This window comes from Saccopteryx leptura, chromosome 2 (assembly GCF_036850995.1).
Source record: "Saccopteryx leptura isolate mSacLep1 chromosome 2, mSacLep1_pri_phased_curated, whole genome shotgun sequence".
Taxonomy (NCBI): domain Eukaryota; kingdom Metazoa; phylum Chordata; class Mammalia; order Chiroptera; family Emballonuridae; genus Saccopteryx; species Saccopteryx leptura.
In genome coordinates this window covers 381,304,893-381,327,433 of record NC_089504.1, presented here as the reverse complement: position 1 = coordinate 381,327,433, position 22,541 = coordinate 381,304,893, and the positions used below count along the sequence as shown (strand labels likewise).

The 22,541-nt window shown below is 47.2% G+C and overlaps 2 protein-coding genes across 4 annotated transcripts; one reads left to right on the top strand and one right to left on the bottom strand.

Annotated features, from left to right (window-relative positions):
- The first annotated feature begins 12,122 nt into the window (after nucleotides 1-12,122).
- Nucleotides 12,123-16,230, top strand: MRPL40 (mitochondrial ribosomal protein L40). 3 transcript variants are annotated; one of them, XM_066365377.1, is made up of 5 exons: nucleotides 12,123-12,252; nucleotides 12,813-12,989; nucleotides 13,415-13,498; nucleotides 15,110-15,268; nucleotides 15,798-16,230. In XM_066365377.1, exons 2-5 carry the CDS (start codon nucleotides 12,937-12,939, stop codon nucleotides 16,117-16,119), a joined length of 618 nt encoding a protein of 205 aa, XP_066221474.1. In that variant the 5' UTR covers nucleotides 12,123-12,252; nucleotides 12,813-12,936; the 3' UTR covers nucleotides 16,120-16,230. The 3 variants fall into 3 exon arrangements, with proteins under 3 accessions (XP_066221474.1, XP_066221473.1, XP_066221472.1); XM_066365376.1 differs by having other exon boundaries at nucleotides 12,123-12,510; XM_066365375.1 differs by having other exon boundaries at nucleotides 12,123-12,629.
- A 924-nt stretch (nucleotides 16,231-17,154) lies between these two features.
- On the bottom strand, nucleotides 17,155-21,595 carry C2H22orf39 (chromosome 2 C22orf39 homolog). The gene is made up of 3 exons (XM_066365380.1): nucleotides 21,418-21,595; nucleotides 21,104-21,271; nucleotides 17,155-18,053 (listed from the first exon to the last, which is right to left on the bottom strand). The coding sequence occupies exons 1-3, from the start codon at nucleotides 21,439-21,441 to the stop codon at nucleotides 17,928-17,930; spliced, it is 318 nt and encodes a 105-aa protein (XP_066221477.1). The 5' UTR covers nucleotides 21,442-21,595; the 3' UTR covers nucleotides 17,155-17,927.
- Between the last annotated feature and the right edge of the window lie 946 nt (nucleotides 21,596-22,541).

Genomic DNA, 22,541 nt, shown 5'->3' with positions numbered 1-22,541 from the left:
GTTAAAAAAAAAAAGGTGGTTAAGATGAAAAAATTTGTTATATGTACTTTATTACAAGTTAAATAAATGCTAATCAAAACCAAACCAAATGTCTAGACTGTGGTGGCAAATACATCAACCTAGACAGGTAAAAAATTTTATAGAACTAAATATCTACCTACACACAAATGAATACAAATAAAAGTGGGAAAATCTGAATAAGATAGGTGGGTTACGTCAATGTCAATGAGGTATTATACTATAGTTTTGCAAAGTGTTACCACTGGGAGAAAATGGGCAAAGTGTACGAAAGATCAATCTCTCATTATTTCATACAACTGCATGTGAACTTACAATTATCTCAATGAGAAACACATATGCATATGGTCTGTTTTTAAAAAGCTATACATATTGATGTATGTATGTGTGTGTAATAACATTAAGGTAATACAGGTAAGTATCAAAACATCAGGGGTTGTTATAACAAAACGGATTCTTTTCCTGTGCATGTGATAATGTGCGTACTCTACAACCAGCATTCTCTCTGGAGAAACTCTTACACCTAAGTACTCTTTAATATGCAGGTAACTCTTCATCCAGCTGCCTACCAGACACAAATCTCATCCTTAACTTCTTCACAACAGAACTTCTAATCTTCACACCCATACCTGCTCTACTAGCTGTCTGCCCATCAGAGTTAAGAACATGCCTTGGACAGAAGAAGCCAACAGGCTGGGCACAACAATCACACTGCCTATGATTTTTCTGACCCCATCTCCTGGTCCCCTTCCTTCCAATCACTAGTCCAGGGCGCTGGCCACCTCTCTGTTCTTAGAATGCATTGGGTGCACTCCCACACAGTCCTCTGCACTGGCCCTTTCCTCAGCTGGAAGCTCTTCTCCCAGATAGTATAGACCATGGCTCCTTCCTCACCTACTTCTAGTCTTCACTCAGTGTCGCTCTCTCACTGAGGCCTGCCCTAACCACTCTACTTGAAAGTGTTACTTCCCTAACCTGGAACAACCAATCCGTCTAATATTGATCTATTTCTTTCTTAGCAACTTCTTACACAGTATATAATTTCCTTTATTGTATGTATGGCTGTCTACCCTGCCCACTAGAATGCAAACTCCAAGAGGTGAGCAATTTTTGTCTGTTTTAGTAATGGAATCATTCCCAGCTGTAGAAAGCCCAGAGCAATGGCTCAAAATTCAAACACACCTTCATAATGTCACTAGTATCTCAATCTTAGGAAGGTAGGCTCTTTGTCTTCTGAGATGGGGATGCAGATGTCACCAACCACCTCAAGTGCCATCTGCTGCTATTATCTTTACTGCTTTCAACCACAGAAACTTCCCCAGACTTAGGCAGTACCACAACCACATCTAATAGGTGTCAGGTGGCTAAGCGATTCAAAACAGCCCAGGAAGGAAGCTGTAGCAATCATACAACTGTTTCTCCCCCTCCCCCAAACTAAGTTAGAAGAAAGTGAGAGGTATATCATTTATAGACCTTAAGCACTTCTGAAGCATATGCCAACACATAATCAGGTTTTAGAAGGCACTATATTTTTCTTCATACTCTTTTCTCCTCTAATTTTTCTCCTCTAAATTTTCTCCTCCTTAAAAGTTATCTGCAAAATGGATTTCTATAAATATAATCATCTTGTCCACCCAGTTCAATTATAAAATTAAGAGCAATTAAGAATCACATTCCCATTGGGATGCCAGGGGAGAAGCAGGAAGATCTGTTAGCTTAACAGCAACCATAGCTCAGAAAATAACACTATAGTTAACACTGTGTTGCATATTTGAAAGCTGTTTAACAGTAAATATGAAACATTCTCATCACAGGGGTGGGGGGGAAATTCTGTAACTATGTTTGGTGAAGAATGTTAGTCAGTTATTTAGTGACAATTTTGCAATATATACAAATACTGAATCCTTATGTTGTACACCTGACACCAATATAATGTATTTCAATTATACCTCAATAAAAAAGAAGAAGGAAGAAGGAAGAAGGAAGAAGAAGAAGAAGAAGAAGAGGAGGAGGAGGAGGAGGCGGCGGCGGCGGCCTTGGCGGGTTGGCTCAGCAGTAGAGCGTCGGCCAGGCATATGGAAGTCCTGGGTTTGATTCCCAGTCACGAAACACAGGAGAAGCGCCCATTTGCTTCTTCCCCCTTTCCCCTCTCCTTCCTCTTTATCTCTCTCTTCCTCTCCTGCAGCCAAGGCTCCATTGAAGCAGGGTTGGCCTCAGCGCTGAGGATGGCTGCATGGCCTCTGCCTCAGGTGCTAGATGGCTCTGGCCACAGAGGAGCAATGTCCCAGATGGGCAGAGCATCGCCCCCTGGTGGGTATGCCAGGTAGATCCCGGTAGGGTGCATGCAGGAGTCTGACTGCCTCCCGGCTTCTAACTTCAGAAAAATACAAAAAAAGAAAAAGAAAAATAACAAACCTAGGATATTAAATGGAAAGTGCACAGCAACATGTTAGCTATTCTGTTATACATGCAATGTAAGGTCGAAAGGGAGGCTACAATAAAAACACTGGATCTGCTATGGTATCAGGGATTTGGCTAAGGTCTTAAAAAATTCAGATACTTTTATAATGTGGTATGTACAGTAAATAAAGTGTGTTTTAAAAACAAGCACCAAGTCACCAGTAATTTTCTCCCAAATGGTCTGAAAAACAAATTTTTAACAATGTTGTTTTCTTTTTGGTATTTTCTAATTTTCCCTAAATTGAACAGGTATTATATGAAAAATAATTTTACATTTTACAAATCAAAAATATCAAATCACAATACGCTTCTTTATCCACATCCAGACATATAGTACCATAAGAAGTGTCCTAGTATAATTATATATGGCAATTGTCACTAGCCAAAAATAAAGGTATCTGCCCAGTTCCTTAATAGCTCTAAATGGAGCTCTAGCGTTTTCAAAGGGAGAAAGCAGAGAGGCCACTTGACAAACAGGTGCTTGGGGAAGGCCCTGTATGGTGGCCTCACTTGGTCCCTCATCTAATTGAATCTGGGCTCACTCTCTTCATCTGCTTCTTTCACAGTCTTACTGATCTCAATGGACAGCAACTCTGTCCTTTGCACGGGAGTCACCCCTTAGCCCTTCCTTATCTCAAACCCCACATTCTACCCTGGCAACTCTACCTTAGCAATATATCTGTTTCTCAAACTTTCTGGGGAGGTGCAAATGCTCCATATCTTGAGTGGGAATAGGTTACAGCGCGTATTTATTTGTCAAATTCACCAAATTTTACAGCTCAGGTGCATTTTACCAATACTATCACCTCCATCACCACCTTGGTCCAAACCATGCTCATTTCTTCCCTGGGTCATCGTGACAGCTTTCTTACATGCTGCTTGCTTCATAAGAGATCCTAGCATGCTGCTGGTTCACAGTGCTGAGCCCTGGGATACAACTAGCACTCATTACTGGTTGAATGAATAAATTTGAGTGCCTCTGTGTGCAGGCTTCCACTGGAGGAGGCAGCAGATTTGCTACTACAAAGGTCTATTCCTGGCCCTTAAATGAGGCTTGCTACCTCTACTGTCTGTTCCTCACCACAGTGGCTCTGGCCAGGTCAGCTTCTATGTGACTTGAACTGTCCTATGTTGGTAATGCATAAAGGGATGCTTTTAAGAGCAACAAGGTTTAACCTAGATGGGTTTTCTTTTAGCAAGGGTGTTTAAACCATTTGCTATCTATTCTGTTTCATCTACTCCCCTTCCTAAAATGGAAAGCTCTAAGACACAATTTTATAAATAGGCTCCTTGGGTAAAGACTTGGGCAGAATGCTTCTCCCTTATTGTTGGAATCACTAGAGAATTCTACCAGAAAGTCTGATCTATTAGAAAAACCAGCCAGAATGAACAGGAATTTTGTTGAAACAAATCAACTCTGCCAGCTAAGGCTGTCAAACACCGTGGGCTGCCCATCCATTAGCTACCTTTCATCAACCTTCTTCCAGTATTCAACACGTTTGAATGCCTACTGTGGTGTGTGCCAAGCACTGTCCAAGGCCCAGGGAATAAAGCGTGAGCAAAGACAAAGCCTCTGCCCTTCAAGAGCTTACTGCTGATGGGGAGGTCTCTAGCAGAACCCCAATTTTAGTCAGGTATCTACCCCTCCCTTATGTAAGCCAGCAGGCAATGTGATCGGTATAAAAGATGACTGGTGTAATGAGGAAGACTGGGGCACAGGCCCCTCCCTATTCCTCCCTGAAAGTATTCTGTTGATACTCCATGATCAGAGAACTTTTAAAAACCAAATGCCAGAGAAGGTTTGCTAAGCACACCTCAAGAGAGAAGTCTGCCAGGTTAGAAGCCTCAAGGTCCTCTAAGTGTTAGAGAAGCAGCCAGAGGACAATATTCAAGCACAAGGGGACTCCCAGTACCAAGCTGTACTGAGGGGCTTCTGAGAGCTCTTTCCAAGGAGGAAAAGGGAGCCCAAGCTCTTTAAGACGGAGGTGCATAGCACAAAGACCAACACTTGGTAATTAGAAAGAGTAAGCCTGGGCTCTGGTTAGAATCTGGGTATGACTCCTAACTCATCCCCATGCATCCTGTTTCTATCTGCCAATTGTACTGTTAGGAATGTTTTCTTTCTGCTGCAAGTCATAAAAGAATTTCAAGGGTAATCTACATATAATAAGTCCTGAGATAGGTCAACTTTGAAGTGCATTAATTCAGCAGCTTAAGGAACTATATCCTTCCACCTTCCCTTCCTGTCATACTCATGTGAGCCTTGTCTTCATGGTCACCAGCTGGCTGCCATGTGCATACTTAGTGAACTCCAGCAGAAGAGAGAATGGCTTCTCACACATCTTTTCCTAGTTGATTTCCTAGGAGCTCCCAGCAGACATCCTTCCCAGTCTTATTGGCTAAAATGGCATCAAATGACTATTACCCAACAAATCTCTAGCACTTACTCACATACCAACTTAGGGCTATCAAGACTTTCCCTTGCAGCTTGGCCTGCAGAAGAGGGCGGACACTTGAAAAACACTGGGATTCTGCTGGAAAGGAATAGGGGCCAGACAACCCACAATATCTGTAATGCTCCCTGTCATTTAATAATGTGGACACTGCCAATGGCTCCCCTTCTCTAGGTATTGCTGCTCATCTTCTTGGCAGAGTAATAAAATGTCCTTGCATCAATTTTTGGTTCCAGGGTTCATTCCAGACCTATGTTTCATGTGCTAGACATGTCTGCAGTCTACAGGCAAACACCCTGGATAAGTGGGACAGCCTAGCAACCTCTGGGGAAAATGAGGGGTCAAGGCAGAAAGAGCCCTATCTCCATGGTCAATGACAGGATCCAAGATCAGTGCAATGGCAGTAGGTCTCCTTAGTGGCCAAAGCCAGGTGCTGCCCAGAGGTCCCTCCAATTTTTAAACTATAATTCTGCTCATGACGTGAAAACATCTCAACCACTTCTTAGATAAAAACAAATGTTTAAGAAAACCCCATTGCCCTGGCCGGTTGGCTCAGCGGTAGAGCGTCGGCCTAGCGTGTGGAGGACCCGGGTTCGATTCCCGGCCAGGGCACATAGGAGAAGCGCTCATTTGCTTCTCCACCCCTCCGCCGCGCTTTCCTCTCTGTCTCTCTCTTCCCCTCCCGCAGCCAAGGCTCCATTGGAGCAAAGATGGCCCAGGCGCTGGGGATGGCTCTGTGGCCTCTGCCCCAGGAGCTAGAGTGGCTCTGGTCGCAACATGGCGACGCCCAGGATGGGCAGAGCATCGCCCCCTGGTGGGCAGAGCGTCGCCCCATGGTGGGCGTGCCGGGTGGATCCCGGTCGGGCGCATGCGGGAGTCTGTCTGACTGTCTCTCCCTGTTTCCAGCTTCAGAAAAATGAAAAGAAAAAAAAAAAAAAGAAAACCCCATTTCCTAGACCTCATTCTTATTCTTTCTCCAGCCTACTAAAGAAATAAATTCAGAGAGTGACACAAATCTACAGTCACCTGCCTCTGCCTCGTTTCAGTATCTATACATTCCTTACCTCCACCACCAATGACCTCCCTGTCCCTCATCATCTCTCACCAAGACCCAGGGAACTGCCTCCAGGGACCTTCTGGAGACAGAGGTTGGGTGTTACATCCAGCCTCTTCAGAAAGCTCAATGTGTCCCTCCTCCAACCTGCTAGAAGACAATCTAAGCTTCTATCAAGGTGCTTAAGGCTCTGCCTACCAGCCCATTTCCCACTTCACCTGCTCAGTCATGCCTTAATATGCTGTCTCCTCTTAAATGCTCTCAACCCTCCCTGGGCCTTTGCTCCTAATGTTCCCACAGCAGTGGGACCTTTTCCACCATCACAATTCTCCTATGGTCAAGGCTCAGCCCCAGGGCACACCACAAACCATGAGCCCTTCCCAGGGGCCATGGGGGCTCCCTCACTTAGCCCTGGTTTCCCTATGCCCCGCATTCTATAATGTGGTGTATGTCCCTGTCTCCTACCTACTGCACAGCTTTCCATATACTGGGATAGACTTATGTACCTCTGATCCCCACAGAACTTCTCTCTAGAAGGGTTCAATATCTGGTACATAAATCAGTGAAACACCCACATGTGTACTATCCAGGGCAAAATCGCACCCAGTTTTCTTCTGAATCCTCTTCAGATGTATTTGGGTTCTTTTCTTTCCTTCTTTTTTTTTGTGTGTGTGACAAGAGACAGAAAGACAGAGAGAGGGACGGACAGACAGACAGGAAGAGAGAGAGAGATGAGAAGCATCAATTCTTCATTGCGGCACCTTAGTTAGTTGTTCATTGATTGCTTTCTCATCTGTGCCTTGACCGGGGGGGGGGGGGGGGCTACAGCAGAGTGAGTGACCCCTTGCTCAAGTCAGTGACCATGGGGTCGTGTCTATGATCCCACACTCAAGTCAGCGACCCAGTGCTCAAGCTGGTGAGCCTGAGCTCAAGCCGGTGACTTTGGGGTTTCAAACCTGGGTCCTCTGTGTCCCAGTCCAACGCTCTATCCACTGCGCCACTGCCTGGTCAGGCTGGGTTATTTTATTAAATCGACGTTCTGTCTTCAGGCATATGTCAGTGAGAGATGGCATAAAGAGAGCTCACATTTCCTAAGTCTGCACAGGTAGCAGGAGAGGCAGGTGTTACTGGCTTCATTTCACAGATCAGGAAAGGAGATCAAAAGAACCTTCTCTGACATATCTGGAGAGCTAGGAGATTCAAGAACAAGACTGACTCCAAAATGAAAGGTAAAACTCTTGTCCTCAGGAAACAATCTAGTTGGAATGATGAAACAAATACACGAAAAGGCAAATAACAGTAAAGAATTCTTATCTACAGCAGGATTTCTGAACCTCAGCACTACTGACATTTTGGGCCAGATGATTCTTTTTATTTTAATTTTATTTATTTATTTTTTACAGAGACAGAGAGAGGGATAGACAGGGACAGACAGACAGGAACAGAGAGAGATGAGAAGCATCAATCATCAGTTTTTCGTTGCAACACCTTAGTTGTTCACTGATTGCTTTCTCATATGTGCCTTGACCACGGGTCTTCAGCAGACCGAGTAACCCCTTGCTCGAGCCAGCGACCTTGGGTCCAAGCTGGCGAGCTTTGCTCAAACCAGATAAGCCCGCACTCAAGCTGGCAACCTCGGGGTCTTGAACCTGGGTCCTCCGCATCTCAGCCTGACGCTCTATCCACTGAGCCACCGCCTGGTCAGGCAGGGTGCATGTCCTATAGGCTGTAGGGTATTCAACAGCAGTCCTGTCCTGTACCCACTAGATAGATCCCAATAGCTCTCACCTGGTTCAGTTGTGAAAACCAAAGATGTCTCCAATCATTGGTCTGTTTGAGAACCCCTGATCTAGAGCAACTGCAAAGTTTACCCTAATGACCACTGTGATCTCAAACTATCACCATTAGGATCCCTCCCAGCCTACTCTCAGACAGGTCTTCAGTGCCTCTCCAGTAGCTGTGCAGGGCCTTTCCACACCCAGACCTGACTTCATTATTGTACCATCCTCCTGTATTTCCCCTTCAAGCTGACTTATTTTCACCCAGATGCAGAATATGTCTCAATGGGATGTCTTAAAATCTTTTCTGGAACGAGACAGGGTAGGGAAAAAAAAAATGCAATCACAGGACAGGAGAGAAAATACACCACAATGCAATGTGATTAACTGACAAATTATTCCTATTATTGAAAATTTGACAAACACCTTTTACAACACTGCCATCAAAAGTATGAGCCAGAGGCCAAAGGGGGATGAGAGTTCTTTAGTCCTGGTCCCTCTGGTTAGAATGGGCTTCACTGAAGAGCTGAACACTCAGGGATGAGAATGCCAGAAAAAATCTCTTAGAAACAAAGGCCCAGGGATGAGAAGAACCCATCTTAATGAAATTTCCTAAACACGAAATATATATTTTTTCTATCAAAAACCCAATCGCTTCTACTTTCTGACAAATATATGGTTGTAACCTACAAATATATGGCTGTAACTTAAGAAATGAACCTTATTTTTGCCAACCCCAAGATAAAATTAAATATATAAGGAATACAATATCTAAGAACACAGAGTAAAATGTGTGTGTGTGAACAGTGCCAGGCACCTAACTTCTATATAAGTTACAAATATTTTGGCTCTAATTGCATACCTTAAGGCACTCTTTTATATTTGAGTACATGGTAAAATGATAGGGTTGAGTCTTTATATTCATTCAACTTTACCAAGGTGCAGAGTGGAATCACAATCCTAAGAATTTATAGTTAATAAGCAATGGCATCTTGAACCCAGTCTGCTTCATATTCAAGGCTCATTTGTAAGATATGACAACTTCAAGATTTATTAACTTACTGATCACCATAGAGCAGGTTTTCAGCTGAGGGTGATTCTGGCCACCAGGGGATATTGGCAATGTCTGGAGACATTTTTGGTTGTCACAACTGGGTGTGTATGGGGATATGGGTGCCTCTGATATCTGATGGGTACAGGCCAGGGATGCTAACATCTTATCATGCACAGGACAGTCCCCAGAACAATTATATGGTCTAATATGTCAACAGTGCTGAAGCTGAGAAACCTTACCTTAGAGCAGCGGTTCTCAACCTGTGGGTCGCGACCAGGCGGGGTCGTGACCCACAGGTTGAGAACCGCTGCCTTAGAGTAAAAATAAGCCACACAAGAAGTCAGAAGACATAAATGCAGAGTCAGAAAGTCAGAAAGTAAAATGATACACTCTCCAAAGCACCGTGGTCTTTTTTTTAAATTATTTATTTATTTTATAGAGACAGAGAGAGAGTCAGAGAGAGGGACAGATGGGGACAGACAGACAGGAACGGAGAGAAATGAGAAGCATCAATCATCAACACCTTAGTTGTTCACTGATTGCTTTCTCATATGTGCCTTGACCACGGGTCTTCAGCAGACCGAGTAACCCCTTGCTCGAGCCAGCGATCTTGGGTCCAAGCTGGTGAGCTTTGCTCAAACCAGATAAGCCCGCACTCAAGCTGGCAAACTCAGGGTCTCGAACCTGGGTCCTCCGCATCTCAGTCTGACGCTCTATCCACTGCGCCACCGCCTGGTCAGGCTGGTTTGTTAATCCAAAATAAGCACCCACCACTCTGGCTAAGCTGTTCCCACCCTCAGCAGCTCTATTCCCCAGTTTTTAAAGGACTGCTCAGTAGGACTGGTCAGTGATCCAGATCATCATCATACCCTTCAGGATAGTGGTAATTTACTCTGACAGTTCTTCTGAACACTTGATGAGACAAAGATAGATTAAAGGAGATTTTAAAAGGAAGGAAATTTTACAAAGAACAAGTTTAAAAGAAATCCTTTCTAGCCAGAGTCTCAATTCTTTTTTTATTGTCTTAACTTTTTAAAGCATTTTATAGTCTGGGGTGCACTTTTGTGTTTATCTTCCCAGGCAAACATCACAATTGTACAGTGAAGAAAGCAAAGCAGATATTATCAAGTTCTATCATAAGACTATGGTGAGGCCGCAACAATAAGAGGCCCAGGTCTATTGCTCTGCCCACTCTGCCAGGCTGGGAAGTTTGGCTGCTGGCCTGATTGCAGACTCTCACTTGTTTGGATCTTGATAATCACTTAAGCACCCTGACTTATGCTTACACAGCACAAACTTGTGTCCTACAAAGAAGCTTATCACAGAGTTAAAAATTATATGGCAGAGGTTAGAGAGACTAGAGAAGGATACAGTGACTATAAACACAAACTGATCTAGGCAAAATTTTTATTTTTAAATGAAAATGTCATCAGATCTTCACTTACACAACAAGCTAGTTCATATGAAATGTTTCCTTTCCTGATTTGCAAGCACCGTAATTTATATTACTGAACATTTGGCCAGTTCTCCAGGAGAAATGAAACTGAAGTTTACAGCTTTTGCTTTCAAGCACAGTAAACCTAGTTGTGTCTTCATAAATTACAGAAACCTCAGTTTTCTTACCTGTTTTAGCCAACATTTATCATCTATCCTTTATGTGGAAGACTGAGTGTGGCAGGGAACACAGAGGGCAATGAGGCAGTCACCACCCTGAGGGCATATGGAAAGTACACCCATAGGGACAGAGCACATCTAGTGGTCTAGTGAAGTAACTCAGGAGGAATGGTAACAAAAGGAAAAGGTGACCTCACTTGGGCCCTGAAAAATGAGAAAGATATCAAACAAGGAGATGGAAATGGAGAGTACTTCTAACAGAAAGAACACAGACAGATGCTCGGTTCAGTTGCAGTAGCAGAGAGCAACTCCAGATCAGGTTCAAAATTGAAAAGTTAAATGTACAAAAAGGCAAAAACATCTACTTTACTTGCTCCAAAAGAAAACTGTAGCTCCTTTTAGTTGCACTGCAAATCAGAAATGAGAAACAAGACAGAATCAGGGTGACCCTTTGCCTATCAGTAGTCAGAGACAGGCTGGAATAAGGGCTACAGGCCTTATGCTGGAGGAATGCTCCTAGGCCCAGGGCTTCAGTGCTGTCAGCAAGGGGATTGCGGCTCCGTGCGCGGGTGAGGGGGCAAAAAATGACTCCTGCGGTTGTGCCAACTAGGAACTATGACAAAACTGCTGGCTACCCAAAGCTTCTCTGTATAACAATCTGCTCTTAACCAGGGGGCTGAAGGGTCTTTTCCCCCAGGGTTTACACTGGGGCCACTGACACAGAACCAAGTAAGTCCTTCTCCTAGAACACACCTGTGCCCTATGGACCCCAATACAACTCACCCCGATGCCCCAGTTCAGAATAAATATGGTTCTTTTGGCTGGGGGACCTCAGCCCTGAGCCTTAATCCCCCAACTGGGGGCACTGTCACAATATTCAGGCGTCAGCCGGTGCAGTAACAGTCCCTGTACTGCATGGCATGACAGAGACTTACAGATTTCAGGTCTTCAACCCACCAACAAAAGGCTACAAGGGGGGTTGCGCCCAGGTTTCACATATCGGACCATCTGGGCACATCCTGGCTGATGCAGATGAGTGGCAGGAACTGGCTGGGGCCCAAAGGCCGCTCCCCAGAGTCAGGCCGCGGCGCCTCCACATACCACGGGTGGGCGGCCAAGGGCTCAGCGCAAAAACTGGGGACGTAGGCGGACTTCGCGGCAGCTAGGCGCAGCACGTGCCGGGGCTCGCCAGGCTCCGAGCTCCGAGGACAAAGTCCGTTACCTCCCGTTCCGCGGCTCTGGCATCGGGCAGCAGGCGTCGGGAGCGAGACGGGCAGAGCGTGCGCGCAGCTCCGACTCGACTCCGGACCCCGATCTGACGCTTCCCACGACCCCTGCGTTCACTTACCATTGTGATTGACCCAGGTCGGCTTCAGGAGCTTCATTGTTCGGCTGCCGCCGCCGCCGGGCTGAGGCGAGAGCCGCGTCCTTCAACGCGCGCGGGCCATGGAGCCACCACCGCCGCTTCCTTCCGTGCCGCCCGCCCTCCAGTCGCTGCCCGCCCCACGCCCTCAGTGCTACCACGCCATCACGGGCTCGCGCCCCAGGCCGCCGCCACAGCCGCCCCCCGCGCTCGGCCGCCACTGCCGCCGCCAGAGCCGCATCCCCTGCGCCGCTCCACCTCCGGCAGCTCCCAGGCAACGCCGGAAGTCACGGAGCGTACCTGCCAAATCGCCCCGGCGGGAAACCGCTCCCCGTGCGGACGGGGCCGCCCAGCTCCTCTCCCGGTAGGGGCAGCGCAGGGCGGTTCCGTTTCGGATCCAGCCCGGGCCCAGCGGCGGACAAGGGGGAGGGTCGACTGGGACCGAGGCGGACGAGCGGGTACTCGAGTTGCACGCCAGGCCAGCGGAGCCAAACAGGGTCGTGTTAGCGCAGACGCCTCTTTCCGAGCTACCGCGGGGGTCGTGTTGGCGCAGACGCCTCTTTCCAGCTCTACCTCGCTGGTTACGATTCGACTAATTAACTAGCTTCCGTCATTCATCAACACCCGTTTATTGGGCATCTCGCGAACGCCAGGCCACGTGCCGGCGTGGTCTCGGGCTTGAACGAATGCAGGGGGGTGAGCCAGCTTCAAGGAAGGTAATGTGGGAAGCCGAGGCTTATGGAAAGATCAGGACCATTTTTTACAGACGTGAACACTTAGGCCTGGAGTAGAGGGACATCCCCTCGGCCACCCTGAGGGATCTTGGTCCTCACAGGTGTGCAGGCTGACAAGGGGTGTGGGGGTGTGTGTGTGTGGGGGGGGGGGGTACGTGGAAGCTCGTGGCGCCTAGGCGAGGCGCTCTGGGCAGGGCCAAGCGTGATCCAACCCTCCGTTCGGGACGTGCCCACGCGCCGCCGCTACGTCCAGGCGGGGCCAAGCGTGACCCAACCCTCTACAGCTCGCACCCTAGGACGGACGGGAAAGTGTGAATCAACCGGACTGCGGGACTGTATCCCCGGGCACTTCAGGACGGACTGCTGAAGTGCGCGCCCGGAAGCAGCCGCTGGGCTGCTTTAGGAGCCATGGCCGCCACGGTGCTCCGAGCTATCGCGGGCGCTCTGCATTCGCCGTCCTGGTGAGTGCGGACCTCAGACAGGTAGTACGATCCTTGGGGCGCGCGTGGGGAACTCCGCGCCAGTTGGCGCGGGCCTCGCATGCAGTCCCTTCACGGCTACCCTTGTCCACGGGTATTTAAGGACCGAGCTGGCTGATCCCGCCTCTTCCTGTGGATGATAATTCGAGGACCCTGGCGAGTCGGGATCCTGCCAAGCTGCTCTCAGATGTGAACGGGCGATTTTGAAAAATCTCCCACGTTGACCTTGCTGTCACATCTAGCAGTTACAAGTGCCTTAAGTTTTGAGGGTATTGCAAAAAAAAAAAAAAAAAAAAAAAAAAAAAAAAAAAAAAAAAAAAAAAAAAAAAAACCAACCCAAAAAACAATCCTTTTTTTCTGTTGAGTGAGGAGAATCAGATATTTACACATACTCTCATCTCTTTCAGGCGTATGGGAATTTGGCAGACACAGGTTAGAGACACCCACCAGCGAGCTTCATTGTTGTCTTTCTGGGAACTCATTCCTATGAGGTAAACTCAGCTGTGGGTCTGATCTCTTTGGGAGTGTCAGCGGGAGATGTGCACTCGAACAGAACAAAGCAAGACTACTTTTTGGGTTTTAAAAGTAATAGTCTACAAAATTTCTCAGTTAAATTTAGCTAGATGTTTTTTCTGTCTTGTCTGTATGGACTACTGCTGTGTCTGTAATCAGGAAAACAAATGTAAAAGTAGCTTAAATAACATTTAGTTAGCGTTGACGGGTTCTTGTGTTTGTGAAAGGGCAAACATAACCTTTCTCCATTTCTTGAGTCCCTGGAGAAGTGGGGTCTGTGTGTGTGTGTGTGTGTGTGTGTGTGGACTAGTTTTTCCACCTGGAACTCTGGATGCTTTCTAGGGATTTGATTCAAGAAATCTGGTCCTGATGCTAGAGGATTTGATTATTCTTAATATGTATAGTAAATTATCACCATAGGAAATGTGTCCTGAGAGTAAATCAGACTTTTGTTAATGTTCTAGGATGGGAACATTTGTTAAGAAATCCCCAAAAGTAGGGACATGCCAGTCACTTTTGTTATGCTGTCTCTCTTAGTCTTTTTTTTTGTACAGAGACAGAGTCAGAGAGAGGGATAGATAGGGACAGACAGACAGGAATGGAGAGATGAGAAGCATCAATCATCAGCTTTTTGTTGTGACACCTTGGTTGTTCATTGATTGCTTTCTCATATGTGCCTTGACCATGGGCCTTCAGCAGACTGAGTAACCCCTTGCTCAAGCCAGCGACCTTGGGTCCAAGTGGTGAACTTTGCTCAAACCAGATGAGCCCATGTTCAAGCTGGCGACCTCAGGGTCTCGAACCTGGGTCCTCTGCATCCTGGTCCAATGCTCTATCCACTGTGCTACCGCCTGGTCAGGCTCTCTTAGTCTTACTGAAATAATTTTTATAAATAACAAATCCATTTACGAGGTGAATACTTAACTTCTAATTCACCAGTTTGGTATTTTTACTTTTAAGTGCAATCCCAAGGTATGCCTGAACTCCAGCACTAAAGATGAGCACTTCCCTTTAATTCAGGGGTCAGGAACCTATGGCTCGCAAGCCAGATGTGGCTCTTTTGATGGCTGCATCTAGCTCGTAGACAAATCTTTAATAAAAAAAATAATATTAAAAATATAAAACATTCTCATGTATTACAATCCATTCATTTCCTATCCCTCATGTTCATGGTTGCAGGTGGCTGGGGCCAATCACAGCTGTCCTCCAGGACAACACCAAATTTTTATTGGATAATGCGTAATGTACACAGATTATTGTATGGCTCTCACGGAATTACATTTTAAAATATGTGGCGTTCATGGCTCTCTCAGCCAAAAAGGTTCCTGACCCCTGCTTTAATTTATACTCCAGTGCCCCATGAAGCTTTCCACCCCCTTCCTGGGTTACAGGGCCCACACAGTTCTCACAAAGGACCCTGGGGTGGAGGCCATGTCCCTGTCACACTCAGTTTACTAGGTCAGGACCATGCACAGTTCATTCCCCAGCAGAGAGCTCAGTACAAGTTTGGGATACTTTATCTAGTACCCTGTCTCAGCATGTTTGTGAGACTGAAGAGGAAAAATTTTAATGTTTTCCTTATCCATTAGAGCAGAACCTCTGCGAAAGAAGAAGAAGGTTGATCCTAGAAAAGACCAAGCTGTAAAGGACCGTTTAAAAAAGAGGATCCGACGACTGGAAAAGGCTAGCCAGGAACTAATTCCCATTGAAGATTTTATTACGCCTGTGAGGTTCATGGATAAAGTGAGGTAAGGGTCCTCTAGGCTTGAGGTCCTCAGGGCTTGTCCATCCTGATGATAGAAAACCCTTAGCCTCTTGCTTTGTGATGCAAATGGTTATAGTTAGGATGTATTGTGTGTAGGGTTATTGTCTTATAAAGAAGTGTACACTATTTATAAAGTAACACCTTGCCATACAAGCACATGATACAGGCCTCTTGACTCCTTGGATATTGGTGGCCGTTTTTATTATACCATTTCACTTTTCTCCAGAGTCACTTCTCACCAAAGGTAGTTTCTGCCTGAGAAAGAGGAATTGTTAGAGTCTCTTCAGAGAACTACAGTCTCTTATCTCCAAGTAAAACAAAGGGCACTGGTTCCTATTGTCAACTGCAGTGGTTGCCAAATTCAGCATTCCATTCCTGGATTTGTTCTAGATTTTTACTTCCTTTCCTAATTCCACCTGTGTCTGGCAGGAGGATGCTTGGGCATATGCAGTTACCCAGACTCCCTGGCCAGTGCTCCCCAGCTTCATACCTTTGGATTTGTGTGTTCCCAGACAGCGGCCTCAGGTACAGCTCTCCTTTGAAGAGGCTGAGCGGAGAGCTTTGCTTCTGAAGAAGTGGTCCCTGTATAAGCAGCAAGAGCATGAAATGGAGAGGGAAGCCATCAAGACCATGCTTGAGGCCCAGCAGGAAGCTCTGCAGGAACTGCGACTCACATCCGAGGAACTCCACGTGGAGGCCATCAAGAGGGACCCTAGTCTGTTCCCTTTTGAGAGAGAAGGGCCACATTACACCCCACCAGTCTCCAACTACCAGCCCCCTGAAGGCAGATACCATGACATCACCAAGGTGTACGCACAGGAGTTCAAGAGGTAGAGCTGCAGGCAGCTGTCTGAACATGCTGCCCTTGAGAGCCAGAATGATCAGGACTCAAGCCTGCGTGTCACAGAATTAGGCATGCTGAGAATAAATGTAAGTTTAATCAAGTGTCTCTTTGTCTTATGTTAGAGTCAAAATTAATTCACTTGAGGCTTAGTAGGGGTGAAAGATGCTGTCCTTGTCATGTACTGGGGAGAGGATGACTGAGTGTTGATCACTGCTGTCCCCCAAGTAAAAAGGAAGATTATAGTGTGTGGGGCAGATGCTTCAAGCAGGAAGCCCAAAATCACCCCAAGAAACAGAGGTGAGGGATGTGCAGGCTGTGTGCAATGTGTTGTCTACCAGGGGTCCCCAAACTTTTTACACAGGGGGCAGTTCACTGTCCCTCAGACCACTGGAGGGCTCCCACACACAATGCTCCTCTCACTGACCACCAATGAGAGAGTTGCCCCTTCTGGAAGTGCGGCGGGAGCTGGATAAATGGCCTCAGGGGGCCAAATTGTGGCCCGCGGGCCGTAGTTTGGGGACGCCTGGACACAGATGGGTAGAGAGGCAGAGCCTTCCCAGGTGGGGTAGACAGAACACATGAACTTCCTCATATCATCAGCAGGGATAGATTAGCATTTTAAGCTGGAGAGGGAGGCTGAGGAGAGTGGAGCAAACCTAGGACTAATTAACAAAGTTGCTGTGCCCCACAGGAGGGTGGGACACCTGGGGCTGTGGACTCTTATTTGAGTGCAATTAGTCTGGAATGGTGACTATTAGTGTGCTGGGGATGTCAGAACAGAATGCCATTGCTGCATGGCTGAAACAGCCATTCTTTATAATTCTGGAAGATAGAACTCCCAAGATTGAGGGACCAGCAGGGTTGGTTTCTCTGGAGGCCTCTCTCCTTGGCTTGTAGATGGCTACCTTTTTGCTGTGTCCACACACAACTGTCTCCAGTCATACTAGATTGTAGCCTACCTTAATGACCTTCTTTTAACAGTGTTGGTATAATGTCAGATGCCAAATTTAATAATCTCAACTAAATTGTTGATTTAATTTTCAGCTTTTATTTGGAATCTGATGTATAAAATGGCTTTTGATATATCCCATATTTTCTGAAAATGATTAGGGGAAATTTTAAGCAGACCAAATTCCATGTGTTCTGGAATTGGCTTGGGTTTCTTCAGCCAAGAGCCCGTGAACCTTTTTTATGCAAGGTGGTGTGTTCTGTAGCTGTGTGCATTTCTTAAAATCTCACCTCCTGTGAGCCTAGGAGGTGCAGCGTGCTGGTCCAGAGATAAATCCACCTGTGTCTGGAGAGGAACTGGCGAGTGGGCCGAAGCCAAATGTGAGCACCAGTGGCTGGTGATGCATGGTCATCACCAAACCCGGGCCAGGTAAGGTGTTCATGGCAGCACAGCCATTTAGTTCTTTCATTCTGAGCTCTCTATATAGCCACACAGGTCAGGGCTACAACTCAAGAGTTTACCTGAGAATTCTAGATCTGAAGATGGCCATCTCTTGCGCTATAGTCCCTGGGGCATGAGGCAGCCCAACCTGGCTGCTCACAGCAATATGCAGTGGTGCTTGTCTTCCTGGAAGCTGTGTAGTGGGCAAATTGTCTTCCAGAGCATGGCAGCAGTGCGCACCCTGAACACAGATGAGGGTTGAGCAAGTAGCACTGGAGACGTCGAGCTCCGTGTTCCAAGCCAGGCAGAAGCTCCCAAGCACCTACTAGAATGGACCAGTCAGAGTCCTTAGGATTATACATGAGCCCCACTTGAATGAGACCTGAGGAAGCCATGCAGGGATGCTTGTCATTTGTTTTTCTCCTGTGGCAGAGGGAGATGCCAGTCTGCAGGGGGGCTCTGCCTCGGGGTCCACACCAGGGTATGCTTTCGTGCAGTCTGGACTCTCCCACGCTCGCTCTCACAGAGGGACCGCTGTGCAAGGGAGAGTCTGGTCACTTTGCACCTCTAATGGCCCTTGTACCTCCCTCCTCAGCAGCCTCCCAAAAACAGACGGACAGAGTGTATGGTACACACTACAAAACTCTGCTTCCATCTAATACATTTTGGCTATTATTCCATATTAGCATGCCCTCATCTTGATCATATCTTCCCCTGAGCGACTATAAAAAACTGCAATTGAGCCTTAACCTGGGATTAGGGGTGCCAATGTGCCACATAGCTGAAATTCTGTGTATAACAAGTTGACCCTCTGCACATGCAGATTCCCAGCATAGGTTTGAACAGTGGGTCCACTTAAAAATTCACCATAAGTGGCCTGACCAGGTGGTGGTGCAGTGGATAGAGCGTCGGACTGGGATGCGGAAGGACCCAGGTTCGAGACTTCGAGGTCGCCAGCTTGAGCGCGGGCTCATCTGGCTTGAGCAAAAAAGCTCACTAGCTTGGACCCAAGGTCGCTGGCTCCAGCAAGGGGTTACTCGGTCTGCTGAAGGCCCGCGGTCAAGGCACATATGAGAAAGCAATCAATGAACAACTAAGAAGTCGCAACATGCAACGAAAAACGAATGATTGATGTTTCTCATCTCTCTCCGTTTCTGTCTGTCTGTCCCTGTCTATCTCTGCCTATGTAAAAAAAAAAAAAAAAATTTTCACCATAAGTGGACCCATGCAGTTCAAAGCTATGTTCAAGGGTCAGCTGTACTGTGTAGACCAGCATAATTTTAGGATATTTAAAAAATATCTTCTGGGCCTCAGGGCTTGATGTTTGGTTAACTTAATCACATTTCACCTGCTAAGGCTGGCTGGGGGCTGAGTTGGAAGAAGAGACAGGAGTCTGAAAGAGTGGCCACAGGGAGGATGATCAGGAAGGAGACACATTTCCAGGGAGCTCTGAATGAGCGTGGAGAAGACCAGACCACAGATGCAAAATAAATACAAGGCAGTATATCACATCTGTGACAGGGCCCCTTGGTAGGTGCCAAGGGCTATGCTAACCTCTTTACACGTTAGTTAATTTCACCTTCTCAGTCTTCTTAAGCTCTATTGTCTCAGATGTTTTTATTCTTGTTTAAAAAGTAAAAAATGCAAAGTGGAATATGAAAGACTCCCAAACCTCCAACCCCAAGGTAAAGGTAACAGCTTCCCCAACATAATTTTAGGCCCAAATTTTAGAGTCATCACAAGTTTCCCTAAAGATGGAATAATCCATTGGCCAGTGCAGTGGTTTTCAACCAATGGTCTGTAAACCAGTGCTAGTCTGCAAAAGAATTAACCACCCTGATTTTGTTTTGAGATTACAGACCCAATGATTCGACTATAATCTTAAGACATCAGGGTGGTTAACTTTTGCAGAATGGCACTGATCCACAGACCAGCAGCTGAAAACCACTGGGTTAGTGTATACTTCTTACTTTTTTTATAGAGTGCCTTTTCATGCTAGGATGTGTTACTATTGTTTTTAACCAGGATGTTATTATCTATTCTTTTTAATTTTTTTTTTTTTTTTTTACAGAGTCAGAGAGAGGGATAGATAGGGACAGACAGACAGGAACGGAGAGAGATGAGAAGCATCAATCATCAGTTTCTCGTTGCAACACCTTAGTTGTTCATTGATTGCTTTCTCATATGTGCCTTGACCGGGGGCCTTCAGCAGACCGAGTAACTCCTTGCTGGAGCCAGCGACCTTGGGCCCAAGCTGGTGAGCTTTTTGCTCAAGCTAGATGAACCCGCGCTCAAGCTGGCAACCTCGGGGTCTCAAACCTGGGTCCTTCGGCATCCCAGTCCGACGCTCTATCCACTGCGCCACCGCCTGGTCAGGCAACGTTTTGAACTTTTAACAGTGCTCTGTTATCCAATTGCTTCCCTAAGATAAACTTCCAGAAGTAAAACTGGAGTCAAAAGATATGCATTTGACATTTGGACAATCAGGACAGCTCTCCAAGCTCCTAATGACACTTCTGACATTCTGCTAGGCAGAAACTACCTATTGCCATTTTAACTTCTATACCAGGCCATTTGGTTCTTTTTTGAATGAATTCCTTCTTCGTGTCCTTTGCCTCCTTTTCTATTCTGAAATAACCCCCATTTTTCTTACTGATATATAAGAGCTCATACATATATAAAGGTTACTAATCTTTAGCCATATGAGCTGCAAGTTATACTTTGCATTTTTTGGACTTCCACTTATGGACTGGTGTCACATTTTCTTTTATCCGGTAGCTTGGTTTCCACATCAGTTTGTCTATTTCAATTAATAACATACGTTTAACAACATCGAAGCAGCCACCATTCTTGCAGGCCCCCCTTCCCCAGGCACAACCCATGAGCACTGCAACCTCAGCTTTTTTTCATCTCCTCACCCACAACAGCTCCAAGGCACCACTGTACTCTAGGCCAAAATGTAGGTGTTAGGAGGGCAGGTGCTCTGTTCTCCTCACTCCTGTATCCCCAAGAGAGCCCAACATCATAAATATATGCTGAATGCGTGGACTACTAGAACCACCTTCTTACCGATCTGTATGCCCCTCCATAACATGACAGCCAGTCCTATCTTTTAAACGTATAAATCAAATCATGCTTCCCAGCACACGTTTAGCCTAGAATCTAAACCCTTTCTAATGGCCCACCAGTGCCCTGGTACCTCTCCAGCCTCATACCCAGTCCTCTACAGCTCACCCTCCTCCAAGCACCTGAGCCTTGTTCCTCAGTGTGACCCCTAGGACTGGGTGAAGGCTGCTAACGCTGGTTCCTGGTCTTTCAGGACCCGGCAATATCACCACCTTTGCAGGTCAGGTGACAACTCTAACAGGGGCCTTTTCTCTCCAAACCACTCTACACTCCCGTCTTTCCAGTGTCTGAAAACCTAGTTGAAGCCTAGTTTTTGGTACTCCTCGAAAGAAAGCCCAAAAAGAGGAAGGCCCCCAGCAATACTCCTCTACAGAGTCCCGGAACCTGTAACGTGGGTAGGGGTAGCCTGTGCATTCCGACGCCGCGGATCAGCGCCACCCCCCGCTTCCTGGGCGCACCTGGGCCTCCGTGCTGCGGCGCTCCTCCCATTCGCGGCAGCTGTCCAGGTCGCGTCGCCACTGCTCGCAAGACGGCCGCTCTCCGTGGACATAGTAGTGGTGCAGGAAGTGCGCAGCGCTGCGGCAGAGCTCCCACTCGGCGCGATAGGCTTCGCAGGGGCGCGGCGGCTGCGGCGAGAGGTGCGCCTGAGCCAGAAGCCGCTGCGCCGCGTGCTCCAAAGCCCCAACCCGAACCTTCCCAGGAGAGAGCCCGGTTAAGCCGGTGACATGGTCCGACAAAGCCCCCGCAGGCCCCTAACGGCCACCACACTTACCCGCCAGCCGACGCCGTCGGCCATGTCAAGGCGAGCACTAAGCCCCCGCCCTCCTCAGCACGATAGCCAATGAAGACTGACTAAGCCGGCGCCTTAGGAGAAACCAAGAAATTCAGCGATATTACGACTTAAATCCTCGCCACCTCCTGAGATACGCCAATAAACAGAACGTCCGTAAGGGGCAGCCAATAACAGCCGGGGGCGTTGGCGCACGCGAGGAGGGGCGGAGCCAGGAGGCCTGGGGCGAGTGGAGAGAGGTAGACTGCTTGGTGCTGGCTGGGTGTCCCGGCCTGTACCGCCGCGTTAATTTGGCTGTTTCCGGAACCACGATGGTCAGGCCGATTCTTTTCAGTGGCTATTTTCATAAATCTCAAAAGGTCGGGTTTATTGTCGTAAGTACTTACGGTGCAGTGACTGTCGTGAAGCTGCCAAGTCTGTGTGGTGTCCACGAGGACAGAGAACACACACGCCGGGTTGGCTGCGTGTGAGGCGTGACGTGTGTTGGGGTTAGGCTATCTAGACTTCCCAAGGGAACCCAGGCTAGAAATGGAGCCGAGGGCATTCTGAGCACCGATGCAGGGTGGTCAAACGCATGGAGGCTATGAGTGGCAATGGGGTACAAGTCCGGGGCAACTTGTATGTCTTATTACCAGTGAAAGCTTTACTGAGACAGAAAGCCCTGCAATACCAATACAATGGTTCTCCAACTTCTGGAAACATAATCATTGAGACTAGGTCAGATGTCCTGCAGGTGGACCAGAAAGCTGCACTTTTATTATTTATGTATTCATTTTTAGAGAGAGAAGGGAGGAGCACCAGGAAGCATTAACTCCCATATGTGCCTTGACTAGGCAAGTCCAGGGATTTGAACTTGTGACCTCACCTTTCCAGATCGATGCTTTATCCACTGTACCGCCACAGGTCAGGCAAGAAAGCTGCACTTTTATCAGGAATCTCCAAGTTGGCTCACAGACCAAGCTTGGAGAAGATACTGTGACAATGACCAGGGCTTTTGCTCCAGGTGACTCCACTGTGTCATCAGAAGACCCATCAATGGGGTACATCCCTGGCCAAGGCAGGGGACTGTACCTCCAGCAAGAGAACAAGAGTGATTTCATTCTGCA